Genomic DNA, 16,093 nt, shown 5'->3' on the forward strand with positions numbered 1-16,093 from the left:
ATGGGAGGGTCTTGTAGGAAGTATCTAGAGCCAGATTGCCAAGCTTAGGTCCCTGGAGGAAACTGTTCCACCATCACTGGGGATCCCTTGAAGGTTTTTTGGAAAAAGGAGTCAAGTGGTCAGGGTTGTATCTGCCAGGTACCCCTGAGAAAGCACTTAAACTCATCTGATAGTCTTCAAATATGGGGTTTCTCAACCTCAGCACTATTGACATATTTTTGTTGTTGGGGGGCCGTCCTATGCAATGTAAGGTGTTTAGCAGCACCCCAAACTCTATCCACGAGATGTCAGTAGCTCCCCCTCCCCCACAAGCTGGGAGAGTGGAAAACATCTTCAGACATGGTCAGGTGTGCCCTGAGGGGCAAAATCACCCCAGCTAAGAACCACACCAGTAGGAGCCATTTCTTTCCTAACTTACACCCTTCCTTTTTTTTTTTTTTTTTTTTAAACCTAGGGCTTCGGGAGTTTTTCCATCATGATTATTGCCTTCTTGGGCTTTGTCATTTTCTTGCTCCATTGTACAACCTGTGAGAAGCCCCGAGAAGGGCTTGTCTCCTCCTCCACCTGGCGCTTCACACACACTCTCTATAATGCAACCATCTACGAAAACTCTGCCCCCAAGACCTACGTGGAAAGCTCTGTGAAAATGGGCATTTACTTGGCTGAGCCCCAATGGGCAGTGAGATACCGGATTATCTCTGGGGATGTGGCCAATGTGTTTAAAACAGAGGAATATGTGGTGGGCAACTTCTGCTTTCTGAGAATAAGGACAAAGAGCAGCAACACAGCCCTCCTGAACAGGGAGGTGCGAGACAGCTACACCCTCATCATCCAGGCCACAGAGAAGACCTTGGAGTTAGAAGCTTTGACCCGTGTGGTGGTCCACATCCTGGACCAGAATGACCTGAAGCCCCTCTTCTCCCCACCCTCATACCGAGTCACCATCTCTGAGGACATGTCCCTCAAGAGCCCCATCTGTAAGGTGACTGCCACAGATGCTGATCTGGGCCAGAATGCCCAGTTCTATTATGCCTTTAACACGAGGTCAGAGATGTTTGCCATCCATCCCACCAGTGGTGTGGTCACCTTGGCTGGGAAGCTCAATGTCACCTGGCGAGGGAGGTATGAGCTCCAGGTGCTGGCTGTGGACCGCATGAGGAAAATCTCAGAGGGCAATGGCTTTGGTAATCTGGCTGCACTCGTCATCCACGTGGAGCCTGCCCTCAGGAAACCCCCAGCCATCATCTCGGTGGTGGTGGCTCCGCCAGACAGCAGAGAAGATACCACCTATGCCACTGTGATGGTAGACGCAAACAGCTCAGGTGCTGAAGTGGACTCCTTGGAAATTGTTGGTGGTGACCCTGGAAAGTACTTCAAAGCCATCAAGTCTTACACCCGCAGTAATGAGTTCAGTTTGGTGTCGGTCAAAGACATCAACTGGCTGGAGCACCTTCATGGATTCAACCTCAGCCTACAGGCCAGGAGTGGGAGCAGACCTTCTTTTTATTCCCAGATCAGGGGCTTTCACCTACCACCTTCCAAACTGGCTTCCCTTAAATTCGAGAAGGCTGTTTACAGAGTGCAGCTTAGTGAGGTCTCCCCTCCTGGGAGCCGCGTGGTGATGGTGAAGGTAACCCGAGCTTTTCCCAACCTGCAGTATGTTCTAAAGCCATCCTCAGAGAATGTGGGGTTTAGACTTAATGCTCGCACTGGACTCATTACCACCACAAAGCTCTTGGACTTCCATGACCGAGCCCACTACCAGCTGCACATCAGAACCTCACCAGGCCTGGCCTCCACCACTGTGGTCATCGATATTGTGGACTGTAACAACCATGCCCCCATCTTCAACAGGTCCTCCTATGATGGTACCTTTGATGAGAACATCCCACCAGGCACCAGCATTTTGACGGTTAGTGCCACAGACAAGGATCATGGAGAGAATGGATATGTCACCTATTCCATCACTCGTCCAAAAGCTGTGCCCTTTTCTATTGACCCTTACCTGGGGATCATCTCCACCTCCAAACCCATGGACTATGAGCTCATGAAAAGAATTTATACCTTCCGGGTACGGGCATCAGACTGGGGATCCCCATTTCGCCAAGAAAAGGAAGTGTCTATATCTCTTAGGCTCAAGAACTTGAACGACAACAAGCCTATGTTTGAGCAAGTCAACTGCACTGGGTCTATCCGTGAAGACTGGCCAGTAGGAAAATCTGTAATGACTGTGTCAGCTATAGATGTGGATGAGCTTCAGAACCTAAAATATGAGTTTGTGTCAGGCAATGAACTACAGTATTTTGATCTAAATCATTTCTCTGGAGTGATATCGCTCAAACGCTCTTTTATGAATCATACTACAGGTCAACCCAGCAACTATTTCCTGAAAATTACAGCCTCAGACGGGAAACACTATGCCTCGCCCACAACTTTGAATGTTACTGTAGTAAAAGACCCTCGTTTCGAAGTCCCTATAACATGTGATAAAACAGGAGTACTGACACATTTCACAAAGACCATCCTCCATTCTGTTGGGTTTCAGAATCAGGACTCCAAGGATGAGGACTTCATTTCCTTAAGTGCATATCAGATCAATCACCATACCCCCCAGTTTGAGGACCATTTCCCACAGTCCATTGACATCCTTGAGCGGGTTCCTGTCAATACCTCCCTGGCCCGCCTGGCAGCCATTGACCCTGATACTAGCTATAATGGCAAACTGGTCTATGTGATTGCAGATGGCAATGATGAGGGCTGCTTTGACATGGAGCTGGAGACAGGCATGCTCACCGTAGCTGCCCCTCTGGACTATGAAGCCACCAGTTTCTACATCCTCAATGTAACAGTGTATGACCTGGGCACTCCCCAGAAGTCGTCCTGGAAGCTGCTGACGGTGAATGTGAAAGACTGGAATGACAATGCACCCAGATTTCCTCCTGGTGGGTACCAGATAACCATCTCAGAGGATACAGAAGTTGGAACCACAATTGCAGAGTTGAAAGCAAAAGATGCTGACTCGGATGACAATGGGAGGGTTCGCTACACCCTGCTAAGCCCCACAGAGAAGTTCGCCCTTCATCCCCTCACTGGGGAACTGGCTGTCACAGGACACCTAGACCGGGAATCAGAGCCACAATATATACTCAAGGTGGAGGCCAGGGATCAGCCCAGGAAGGGCCACCAGCTCTTCTCTGTCACTGACCTGATAATCACATTGGAAGATGCCAATGACAACTCTCCTCAATGCATCACAGAACTCAGCAGTCTGAAAGTCCCGGAGGATATGCCTCCAGGAACTATTCTAACATTTCTGGATGCCTCTGATCCTGACGTGGGCCCTGCGGGAGAAGTGCGTTACGTCCTGTTGGATGATGCCCATGGGACCTTCCATGTGGACCCGATGACCGGCGCACTCAGTCTGGAGAGAGAGCTGGATTTTGAGAGGCGGGCTGGATACAATCTGAGTTTGTGGGCCAGTGACAGTGGGAGGCCCCTGGCCCGCAGGACCCTCTGCCACGTGGAAGTGATAGTTCTGGATGTGAATGAGAATCTCCACCCTCCTCGCTTTGCCTCCTTTGTGCACCAGGGCCAAGTGCAGGAAAATAGCCCCTCGGGTACCCAGGTGATGGTAGTGACTGCCCACGATGATGACAGTGGCTTGGATGGGGAGCTCCAGTACTTCCTGAGGGCTGGCACCAGTCTTGCAGCCTTTAGCATCAACCAAGACACAGGTACTGAAAGTGGGGTGGATGGGAATGCCAGGTGCTGGGAGACAATGGCCTAAAGAGATCAGGGGCTGTCCTGAAAGAAGGCAGGCTGCAGGCTAGAAAGAAAGGCAATAAATAGGGACTCTCCTTTTTGTCCCTTTTATTTTAAATTTGTCTTTATCATACTGGAGATGTTTGTGTGTATGTGTGTATGTGTGTGTGTGTGTGTGTGTGTGTGTATCCATTGAAGTCAAATCACCCATCTCATTGGCATCTGTGTATACATTTATATACATACATATATTACACAGTACATATTATATATAACTATTATATATAACATATTGTATGTATATGCCTATAGAGGTAATGTATCATGGTTATAAATTTTTATATATAATTTTAAAATGAATGTATTTTTTTGTGTCTCACCTCCCCAGATTTAATCTTTATTAATAATTTGGTCTATAATCTTATAAATTTATCATCACTGCTTATTTTATTGTAAGAGAAAAGAATACAAAAGACACTAAGTCTGCAATACTTTTTTCCTCCATAACATTACACCAGAATATCTCCTATCTCAATGCATATATTTCCCTTTCTTTTTTAATAGCTGCATTTTATTATATCATATAGATGTCATATCTTTGATCGTATACTTTTGCTCATATGCATGAATCTCTACAGGAAAATCTCTTAAAAATGCAGTTGCTGGGTCAGTGGATAATGCATATCTTCAGTGTTAATAGATAATTCCAAATTGCCCTCCAAAAAGGTGGCACCAACTTAGTTATTCCTTTTAAGCTTCATAGAAAATAAGTACAATTCAACAAATACTGGCAAGCACCCTCTGCTTTTGAGGTTCTGGACATAGGCACTTTAGGGGAGATCCCAGGTGAATGAAGGTGGGTCATTGGCGAGGCCAATGGCCTCGGAGCTTACAATCTGATGGGCAGTTTATTTCCAGGGTGAAGGGTAGGGTGAGGTGGTAGAAAGAGCATTAGACTGAGATTCAATGACAGAGCCAGCTCTTCTGTCCACTTGCTACATGATCTTGATCAAATCATATTCTTTCTCTGGGCCTCAACTCCCCACCTTCAGTTCGGACCTGCTATGGCTGTGGACCTGGGCCCTGTCCTCTCACAAGTCCTTCCAGCTGAGTGTGACCCATGAGAACATAGGGTGTAAGCCTCTTTTGCTTACTATTGGACCATGGACCTCTAGAACAGTGCTGGCCTGTAAGGAAGCAATTTGTGAAATGAGTGAACTAATGAAGATTCTGAAATCATTAAGATGCTGGAACGGGGGACAGCCGTTTATTCATCAAATCTTTAACTCTTAAATTGACACCTATAATACCTGAGACTTGAAGGAACTGGTTTAAGGACAATTGCCATGGGCCTATTTTAGCAAAGAAAGGCTCCGAGAGCCTCTGCAAAAGGATATGAAGTCCCCTGTTTGACTCAGCAGCTCCTACGTGACCTTGGCAGCAGTCCCCTTTTCTTGTGGAATTTCTATTTCCATAGTACTGTTGGGGGACTATTAAGTAAGGTGATTTCTAAAACTACTGTGAGATCTAAAATATTTTGGGTTTGGTGATCAACTGTCCCTAGGTATGATTCAGACTCTGGCACCCCTGGACCGAGAATTTGTGTCCTGCTATTGGCTGACAGTGCTGGCAGTGGATAGGGGTTCCATGCCTCTCTCTTCTGTAACTGAAGTCTACATTGAGGTTACGGATGTCAACGACAACCCACCCCAGATGTCCAGGCCCGTGTTCTACCCCTCTGTCCGGGAGGATGCACCCTTGCATACTTCTGTGCTTCAGCTGGATGCCCAGGACCCGGACTCCAGCTCCAAAGGAAAGCTGACCTTTAACATCACCAGTGGGAACAACATGGGATTCTTCGCAATTCACCCTCTCACAGGTAAGGACCTCAGAAATCTGGGTGAATCATGATCTCTACCACAGTGCTTTTCAAAGTTGGTCCTAGACCAGCATTATCACCATTGAACTCTTTAGGAACTCAAATTCTGAGGCCCCACATTACACCTACTGACTCAGAACACAGGGCGGGGCCCAGAAATCTGTACTTTATTTAACAAAATATCTAGGGGATTCTTACGTGTACTAAGTTTGAGAATTACTGCTCTACTAAGTCTGTGTCTCTGGGAAAATACGAATATGTTGGATTTCTTTCCTTGGGGCTTAGGGAAGCTAAGCAGCTTGCCTGGTGGTCAAGCTGGGATATTTCAGACCTGTGAGTGTTCCCAAACCCACCCCTTCCCTGAGTCACAGCCACAGACTAAATCTCTTAACCCTCGTTCTAAACTGATCTCAAGCCTGCCCACAAAGTGGTGGCAATGAAGGGCCACTTCAGCAGAGTCAACTGTCTCACAAACACCTATCCTTGGCTCAAGGCCACTGGGACAAGGACAGTGGATGGTTTAGAGGAATCCACAGGTCATAAACTTGTAGCAGTGAGCCAGTCAGAGCTCACAGAGGTGTTTTATTTGGCCTGTGCAAGTTTTAAGCAATGACTTTTCAAGTTGTTGCCAACACTTAAAAATTAGAAAATTCCATAAAACATGCCATATTTCTGGTTGTTCATAAAAAAAAAAACAAAAAAACAAAAAAAACCCAGCCAGGCCATCTGGGCACACTGACCCCATATTTGCACAGGGCTGCAACTGGCTGGAGCCAACAGCAGCTTCCAGTGCAGATCAGGTGCATGTCCTCCTGTCCCCACAGTTGCCTCACTCCCTATTGTACTATTCCCAGCCTGCTCCCTGAATCTATGCTATCTGCCTGGCTCCTGTTGGTGTTGGAATTTGGGAGCTAGTTCTCACTACTCTGGATGTATCTTTAAGGCCACATCTTTCTCCTAGAGGATGAACAAAAATCCTATAACAGAGGAGGCTGATGCTTTCTCCTATGAACCCAAGATCCTATTCTCTGGCTGCAACAATTCACTTTTTTATTTTTAAAGATTTATTTATTTATTTGAGAGAGAGAGAGAGAGAGCGAGTGAGCACAGGAGGGGCCAAGGAGGGGAGAGAGGGAAAGAGAGAGAGAGAATCTCAAGCAAACTCCCTGCTGAGCACAGAGCTCAACTTAGGGCTCCATCCCATGACCCTGAGATCCTGATCTGAGCCAAAATTAAGTGTCAGATGTTCAACAGACTGAGTCACCCAGGTGTCCCTCCAATAATTGACTCTTGGAAGGACAGAACCTTGGTAAGATTGGAGGAGGTGGAAAGGGAGAAAACTAGTCTCCCATCTTTCAGACAAAAGGAAACAAAGGGGAGCATGAGCCTGGAAGTCCTGGGACAGACAGTGCTGGAGGACGAGTGTCTTTGCACAGGGACATTAACTTTTGACCTCCGGGAATGGATTAGTCCTTTTAGAAGGACCATTTCACCCTGGAAAATAGGCCCAAGTTGGCTCTCTACCTGGGCCCATCCTGTCCCTCTCCTTTCAGAAGAAAGAAGAGATCTCTCACCTAAGGCACTGGCTTGTCAACATCTTCCAAATCCCTACTCTGTTTACTGTCAACAGTTCCTTGACACAGGCTCTGGCAAAATGCCCTAGAGAACAGAGATGTTCTTAGTCTTCCTGCAGTTGAAGAGAAGAAATTTCAACCAGCAGGAGCATTTAAAAATAAAATAATTAAGTCGACAATGGAGCCCCCAGTCCACCCTTCTTACCACCATTATATTGTCCCACTTCCTTGCTTGGATACCTTGGATGGTTTCCCTACATTTTTAAGATAAAGTCCGATCCTAACATGTCTCACACACTTGGGTCTGACATGGCCCATGCTGACCTTTTGGGCTTTATCCTGCCTTTCTCACCCTGCCACACTTTGGTTTCAACCATGTGACCTATTTCAGTCCACATGGTCTTTGCTCATGTTGTACTTTCTTCCAGAAGTTTGTTCTCCTCTCCTTTTGTCTGGCTAACTTCTGTTCTTCTCTCAGATCCTAGCCCAGCTGTTCTTTCTTGAGAGGAGTTTTTCCTGCCACTACATCTCCTAGCATCATCCACCCCCTTTCTTTAAATACTTATCACATACAACATTATGTTCATTTGTGTGATTATTCCATTAATTATCCCCGTCCTCCACTAAACATCAAAGGCTTTCTAGAAAAGGAACCTTGACTGTTTTTGCCCTCTATAATATCGTCAGTGCCTGGCACACAGTAGGACCTCAACAAATAAGACAGAAATGAATGAATCTCTGCCGGCATCTACAATCTCTAGGGAAGTGAGAGTTTCACACATTTGTTCTGCAAATGTTTAAAGGTGCCTGTCCTTATGAAGCATTTAAACTATGTGCTATGTTGAAATGTGAAGATAAGGAAACACAGTTTCAGGCATTCCACCCATCATGAGCATGAAGATCTGGGTATAAAAAACTGAAGGAGCCAGTGCAAAGGAGCCCTGTTGTAAAATATGTGTAGACATGGTGCCGTGACTGCTCAGAGGAGAGAGGGAGATGCTCAGTGTGGTGCAGTAGCAATGGCTGCATGAAGCGGGGGTGGGCATGCTGAGTGGAAGGTGGGGGAGGACTGACAGGCAGCAGTCTGCGAGGACCCCTGGGCAGGGAGAGCCATCAAAGCAATTGCCAGTAGGGAGGATGAGCCAGTAAATAGGTCACTTGTCTAAAGGCAAATCCCATTCCCCCACTTACTCACTGTAAGATCTTGGGACAGTTACTCAGCTGCTCTTTGCCTGAGTTTTCCCACCAGTCAAGTGCAGAGGATAATGACCCCCTCCCGACTGGTTGTGAAGATTAGACGAGTTAATTGAGAGAGAGAGAGAGAGAGAGAGAGAAAGAGCTTGGAAGAACAACACACAGGAGCTCCAAGAGTGTTGGCTGTTAGGATCCTGAGGGAAAGGGAGCTAAGCAGTGGTTGGGGTAAGACCTAGATGGTGGTGGGCCAGGTGAATGGTGTAGAAGAATCTGGAATCCATCAGAAGAGGAATTGACAGTGGTTGGAAAATCATTGGATGAGGAAAAATCAAAGATGGGCCTGAGATGGGTGATGGGAAACATCTGTTTGGAGAGGAGAAATGATGAAGCCTACCTCATGCCAGGAAGGGCACTCAGCTGGCCCTCACACAGCCCTGTGGGTGGCTCTGCCATGTCCTCATTCCACATGGTGCTTCCTGGGAATCCAGACACTGACCTCAGAGAGGGGGATGAGGCTGACAACAGAGGCAATGACCCAGAAGCCACAGGCAGCAATTACAGGGACACTGGCTCTTAGAAGGTCAGGGGATGTGGTGGTGAGAGAAAGGAGAGAAAGAAGAAAAATAAGAGAGACAGAGAAAAACTGTGTGAGATTCAGAGAGGTAAACAGGGGAAGGGAGAGCGGCAGAGAGGGGTAAGGGAAAGAGGAGGAGGATGATGAGGGAGAAACAGAGAGAGAGAGAGAGACAGAAAGGAAAGGGACAGAGGGAATGGAGAGAGAGAAGGTACAGGGAGGAAAGCCAGCACGGAGCCAGAGGGAAGGTTTACCAGCTGAGGCCCTCTCGTTCCTGCACTATTTCTGGGGGCCCCCTAGATCCTGGGTCTTTCCTTGTCAGGCCCCTCATCGTGGGGATAAGCTGGATTGGGTCATCTGGGACAAAAGTCACACTGTCCCAGCGGAATGTGTCTTCCTTCCCTGACTGGAAGAGCCTCTGGCTGTGGGGCTTTCCAGAAACCTTCTCTGCTCCCCTGCCCCCATGTCTGCCCGCAGCAGGGAATAAAGAGTCCTGAGGAGACTGCTCTGAGGAGAGAGGGAGTTTGGTTCTACTGGTGACTCGGTTCTACTGCAAAAGGCAAGAACACTTCCCTAACAGAGGTCCATCCCATTTCCGGCACTGGAGGCTCCACCCCAACACCAACCCCCCTCCCCTCTCCTCCCTGAGCCCACCTCCCCACACTTCAGTACTCCATCATTTAAATGCCTAAACAAGAGAAAAAAACTTACTGAAAATTTCAGATGACCCCCTGACCTCTATCTGCTCTGCTTTCTCTTAAGAGACCTTCCCTATCCAGCCCTGACCACTCTGTCTGTGGGCTTGGATGCCCCTCTTGCATAACCGCCATCTTGACTTCCCTGATGACTGCAGAGAATCTTCTCTCCTTTGTGGCTTCAGGTGCCCTCAATTTATAGCCGTAGTGACTCAGAAAATTAAAACTAGACTTACAGATAACCAAATCCACCTTCCTTAATTTACAGGCAAGCTGAGAGGAGCCCAGAGATACAAGCTGCTTCCCCCTCCCACCACAGTACCTTGCACACAGCATTCCTACTAACGGTGAAAGCAGGACATAGGTGGGAACCTCCACTGATCCCATGATCTCTGCTGTGCTCTCCCACTTCTTCACCTCCCTTTCTTCTCCAGAGTCCCATTCCTCTGTAATGTCCTTTTCTCCAAAGACCAGAAAAATTCTGCCCTAGGATTTGATGTATCTGCAAACTCACTCCCAAGAAAGTGGCCTGGGGAGCGGTTGCTCAGGCCTCCATCCTTCCACCTCTCCCCCAGGTCTCCTATCCACCGCCCGGCAGCTGGACAGAGAGAACAGGGATGAACATATCCTGGAGGTGAGTAATGGTATGAACTCATTCACTGAATTCAAAAACCTCCTGAAGGAGTCCAAGCGGAAGCTGAGCCAGGCCCTGAGGCCACACGCGTGTCTCCAGGCACTGTGGCTGACGAGGGCCCTGGGCTCAGGGGTGGAGGAGTTTCTTAGGCTGAGTCTTGCCCTGGTTGGCGGCCACGACTCTCAGGGGCTTCCCTGGCTCTCCAGCACAGGGAAGGGAAGGAATCTGAAACCATGTCTGGACTGGGCAGGAAGCACTGATTGATTAGTAAAGCCTGCAGTGAGTGCTGGAAGAGGGAGTGGTCCACACGTGCTATGTACTTGTTGAGTCTGGTTTCCAGCCCATCCCTATAGCCAGAGAGAGAGAAAGAGAGTCACTCCAGGTCAAAGTACTAGGGCAGTAGCTGAGCCCCGATGAAAACCCAGACCTTTGTTCTCTAGAGCTGTGGGTTCTAGGATGTTTCTAAAATCACGTAAACATCCCTGGGGCCCAATCCAACAGGAGGAGTCAGTAAATCAGAGAAGAGGGGAGTAAATCAGAAGGAATCTAGTTATACCCCTTTTGGAGCCATCCGTAACTGATTAACAGGCATCTCTTTCAGTCATAAAGACATCGGGTGGGAGGGACGCACATTCTTCTGCAGAATTGAAATAAATTGGCCTTCTGTGCTCCCAGGTCTGCACATTCCCTTTGTCAGAAATAGGTAATATTAGTAAGCAGCTACTAAATGGCCTTCTGGGACGGAGGCATTCTCCCTAGTTCAGTAGAGGTATTTCTCTTTAGACACCAAAATATTTAAAAAATTCAGAACCACTTAGAGTGGAAATGTCCTATCTTGTAGGATGCCCTTGAGGCTATTGATGAGTGGGACGATTTGCCCCTACATGTAATAGCCCCTGATTCTGAAGTTGTCTTAGTGCCTTTTCTCTCCCTCTGGATTTCATTTCATCCATCGGTCCACATGTCTGACTCAAAAGGTACCACCCACTCCTTCATAAACATCTTCTCATTTGTTTTTTTTTTCTAACCTCCAGTAGCTTAAGGAAACCGGAGAACAAAGCTCATGAGAATTACAAGCAAATAAAAAGTAAATGGTCTCCAAAAAATGGCCCATGGGCCTCCTGAGTAAAGAGCACTAGCTTCTCTCTAGAGCCTCTGTGGCTTTGTTTTTTTCCAATTCTTTCTGGCTTTCCTGCGGGTGAGATTACTGGAGAGCTGGGTTCCAAGTAGGTGAAGTTACGATAATAAAAATCATAAGCATATACCAACGAACAGACCGGCTACTATTCTCAGGCCATCGAAGGGAGGGGGGTGGTGGTAGGGTTGCAGTGGGTGGAGATGCATACTCATGCTTTGCATTTGGCGATTCATACCCTATTCTGTCCCTAGGTGACTGTGCTGGACAACGGGGAGCCCTCCTTAAAGTCCACCTCCAGGGTGGTGGTACGCATCTTAGATGTCAATGACAACCCCCCTGTGTTCTCGCACAAGCTCTTCAATGTCCGCCTTCCAGAGAGGCTGAGCCCAGCCACCCCTGGGCCCGTGTACAGGCTGGTGGCTTCAGACCCCGATGAGGGTCTCAATGGCAGGGTCACCTACAGCATCGAGGAGAGTGATGAAGGGAGCTTCAGTATCGACCCAGCCACAGGCATGGTGTCATCCAGCAGCACCTTCACAGCTGGAGAATACAACATCCTCACGGTGAGGAGGGGATGGAGGCCGCAGAGGGGGGACTGTCATATCTGCTAAGGGATTTTTTTTGAGGATACAGGAGAAGGGAAACAGCCATCAGGCATGGTGAAGGTAGGTACTTCCTTCCCTGGCTTTCTCTGAGAGAAATGGGAGCCCTGACATCAGCCAAAGCATCAGAATTCTGGGCCTTTCTCTTTGAAGGCAGTAAGGTTCTTGCCTGGGAAATCTGCTCTATTCTTAGAGGTAAGGATTTTGGTGAGGGTAGCCTAGACTTTGGTTGTAAGCCTGGGTTCCAAGCCTAGCTCTGCCCTTTTACACCTGTGTGACTTTGGACAAGTCCTTGAGCCTCTTTGAACTTTGTTTTATCATCTGCAAAATGGGGATAAGAACATTTTCCTTGTAGGAAGCCAACATAACAAGTGGCTAGGACAGGGACATTCAGGCTGTCAGCCTCATTGCTGGCCAGGCAGCTGATCTCAGACAGCTGAATGCATTTCCTCCTGCTAAAGGGAGATACAATGGTACCTCTCTCAGGAATGTCATGAGAATGAAATTAGATAGAGCACATATTGCTCTTAGAGCAGGGCCAGATACTAGTGAGAGCTCCATAAATTCTATTTAGTTTATGTATATGATTTTTAGGAAGGGCCCCATATGCCAAGGCCAGCTTGAGAATTAGCATGCAATAAGGCTTCAGTTAATGGTGGCTCTGATATTTTTTCACTATGCATGAAGTTCTTGGGCCCAGGTTATTTGTTTAGTTCCCCACTGTGCCTGTAGGAACTAACATGGTGCCTGTTCACAGTGAGCCTTCAACTGCGTGGTTGAATGAATGAATGAATGAATGGACGAGTGGCTAAAAGCCCAGCTCCACCAGTCACAGGGTGCTCTGTCTCTTGGCTGACCACCCAGGTCTTCTTATTTCTTGGCCCCAACCCTGCAGACAAAGCCTCAATTTCAGGTTTGGCTTCTTTTCAGATCAAAGCAACAGACAGTGGGCAGCCACCACTCTCAGCCAGTGTCCGGCTACACATCGAGTGGATCCCCCAGCCCCGGTCCTCCTCCATACCATTGGCCTTTGACGAGCCCCACTACAGCTTCACAGTCATGGAGACTGACCCCGTGAACCACATGGTGGGCGTCATCAGTGTGGAGGGCCGACCGGGTCTCTTCTGGTTCAACATCTCCGGTGAGAGCCTGAGGAGGGCCAGCCTCTCCCATCCTTATAGCCCAGCCCTGGTGCGCACAGCCCAGTCCTTCTGAGCACACTCATTCAGGTCATGCTCCCTGGCAGCCCTTTCTCTGGCTATGAGTAGTGACTATCTCTTCCCTTATTCTCCGGGCCAGCGGGTGAGCAGAAATAGCACTTCTGCCAAACTTGCCTTCCACACCAGCTATGATCTCAGTGAGAGCCTCCATGGCCTCCCTGGGACCCCCTCCCCCACCGGCCGCAGTTGGTCAGAGCCTCAGTTACTCCAAGGGCCTGGGAGACTTGGGAGAAAGCACAAGTCTTGTGTTTTCTCTCCTGCCTCAATGTGAGATCCATGTAGAGCTGACATCATTCACCAGGAGCCTGAGGACTGCTGTACCCTGGGGCCATGCTCAGTATTCTAATCCCAGGTTCCATCCTCACAGTCATGGGGAAGTGTCCATTTTCTTTATAGGAGACACTTGGGTCCAAGCTCTCATGGTCTTCTCTGCAATTCCTTTGAAGACTTATTAAAATATCTGGGGAGAGGAGAATCACAGACCCCTTTGGGACTCTGATGAATTGTTTGGGCATCTTATGAATGCTCAGGCCCTCTTCCCAGAAAGATGTGCATATGCACGCACACACACACACGTTTACACACAAATATAAGGGTTTATAGATTCTCTGAAACCCAGCCAGGGTGCTGAGGGTTTCAGGACCACATGAACTGTGGAGTCCTCTTACAGAGATTCCCGGCCTGGTTCAGAGATTAAATGTACACCAGTCCCAAGCCTTTTGACCTCCTGGATCTAATTTCAATTCTGATTCACTATTCTTGTTTGGCTTTTTTCCCCCTTTGTACAAAATTAACACATGTACTCCGTAAATCATTAAGGAAACACCAATGAGTGTGAGAAGAGAATTAAAATCACTCAAACTCCCACCAGTCAGAAGATAATCCACAGCCAAAATGTTGATGTCTTTCTGTTTAGTCATTTTTCTTTATACACACACACACACATACACGCATTTAGGATTATATTAAAGTATTCTTTTATAACCTTTTAAAATATAAGGTGAATATATTTCCATGCCACTAAACAGATTTCTATTTAGTAGACATTTAAATAGTTGTAAGTTAATTCTATATTTTAGATTCATATAGTTTATGAAATCAATTCCCTCTTGTTGAACAGAGTTAGTTTCATTCTTTCATTCTTTCATTTAGACTCTGCCGACTGTCCTATAAGCCATGAGGTAGAGCTCCAGTACTCCTGCCCGCTTCAGTCCCGGCAGCAGAACACTTTCTATGGAAAACACTGGATGTCCTCTGGCACTAGTTTGTCCTTATCCACTTACATTTTTCTGTATCATCACTTAGATCTTAAAAAATTGGACAATAACTTGACAGGACCTACTACCACCTCCTGTCAATCTGCTGGCCAAGTCCCTGGGCACTACCACTGCCGCCATCACTGAGGGTGCATGCTTTCCCCCCTGCTCCCACTCCAGGTGGTGACAAGGACATGGACTTTGATATTGAGAAGACCACAGGCAGCATTGTCATTGCCAAGCCTCTGGACACAAGGAGGAGGTCGAACTATAACTTGACTGTGGAGGTGACCGATGGGTCCCACACCATTGCCACTCAGGTGAGAAGCCTCCCCAGGGATCCCTGAGCTGAGAGCGGATGGGAGGCCTCCTTGGTTGGGATGAAGCTACGAAGGGCTTGCAGTGGATGTGGTGTATCTCAGAGGGCACTGAATTTGGAATCAAGTTTTTGCCCTCCAGTCTTACCTGATACACTTTCTACTTTGTGCTCTTGGGACAATTCTTGTTTCCACTGTGGATCTCTGTGTAATGAAGGGCTTTGTCTAAATGAGCAGTTTTCAATTTAAGATAGAGTTCTATAGGGGCTACCATGGGTATGAGAAATGATGGTCAGTGGGTTCCTGGATTTCTACTATGGCTTCAGCCTGAATTTTACTTATTTTCAGGTGTTGGAATTTCATAAAAAATTTCACTTGAAGAAAAAAGCCCTTTGAACCAGAATTTTGTTTTCTGAAAACCACTAGACTGCATGTTATTTCAAAGCTTTGTGATTTTGAAACCCTATCATTCATTCAACAAATATTTATAGAGTGACAGCTGTGTGCCAGGCACTACAGTAGGCACAGATGATATGGTGAAGAACCAGACAGAAAGACAAGGTCCTAGAGCTTACGGTCTACCTTCTCTCTCATTCTCCTCCCAAGGTCTACATCTTCATGATCGCCAATGTTAACCACCATCGGCCTCAGTTTCTGGAGGCTCATTATGAAGTCAGAGTTCCCCAGGACACACTTCCTGGGGTGGAGCTCCTCCGAGTCCAGGCCACAGATCCAGACAAGGGCAAGGGCCTCATCTACACCATACATGGCAGCCAAGACCCGGGAAGTGCCAGTCTCTTCCAGCTGGACCCAAGCAGTGGTGTCCTGGTAACGGTGGGGAAGTTGGACTTGGGCTCGGGCCCCTCCCATCACACGCTGACAGTTATGGTGAGTAACCTGAGAAATCCGGGAAGATGCACTTGCATGTGGATGTGTGGGGGTGCACACACAGAGGCATGCTGAAGGTTCCCTTTCCCCTGATGTGTACGGATGCCTGGGATGATCTGTGACATGAGATGTGATATTTCATAGCCAGCCAGAGGCGCCTACCATAAGGGATGTCCGAGAGTAAAGAAGAGGGGAGAGCTGCCAAGGAGGCACATGCAACCCCAGCTTTCTCTGGGCTCTCTCCAAATACTCCCCAATAGTTCTCTCCCTGCTCCATGACTGCATGACCACATGGGGGCTGACATCATGTCGGAGGTGGGAAAGACCAGAGACTGTCCCCCAGCCCCCACAGCAAGCACT

At 47.8% G+C, this 16,093-nt stretch overlaps 1 protein-coding gene across 1 annotated transcript in view; it reads left to right on the forward strand.

Annotated features, from left to right (window-relative positions):
- Positions 1-16,093, forward strand: part of FAT2 (FAT atypical cadherin 2) — a 79,887-nt gene that overhangs the window by 20,046 nt on the left and 43,748 nt on the right. The window contains exons 2-8 of the mRNA XM_082726184.1: positions 455-3,734; positions 5,327-5,641; positions 10,254-10,312; positions 11,702-12,013; positions 12,983-13,193; positions 14,709-14,848; positions 15,452-15,733. Of these exons, the coding sequence (XP_082582310.1) occupies positions 476-3,734; positions 5,327-5,641; positions 10,254-10,312; positions 11,702-12,013; positions 12,983-13,193; positions 14,709-14,848; positions 15,452-15,733 (4,578 nt within the window). The 5' untranslated portion in view covers positions 455-475. The remainder of the gene's footprint in view (positions 1-454; positions 3,735-5,326; positions 5,642-10,253; positions 10,313-11,701; positions 12,014-12,982; positions 13,194-14,708; positions 14,849-15,451; positions 15,734-16,093) is intronic.

The sequence above is a fragment of the Mustela nivalis genome (genome assembly GCF_964662115.1).
Source record: "Mustela nivalis genome assembly, chromosome: 3".
NCBI lineage: Eukaryota > Metazoa > Chordata > Mammalia > Carnivora > Mustelidae > Mustela > Mustela nivalis.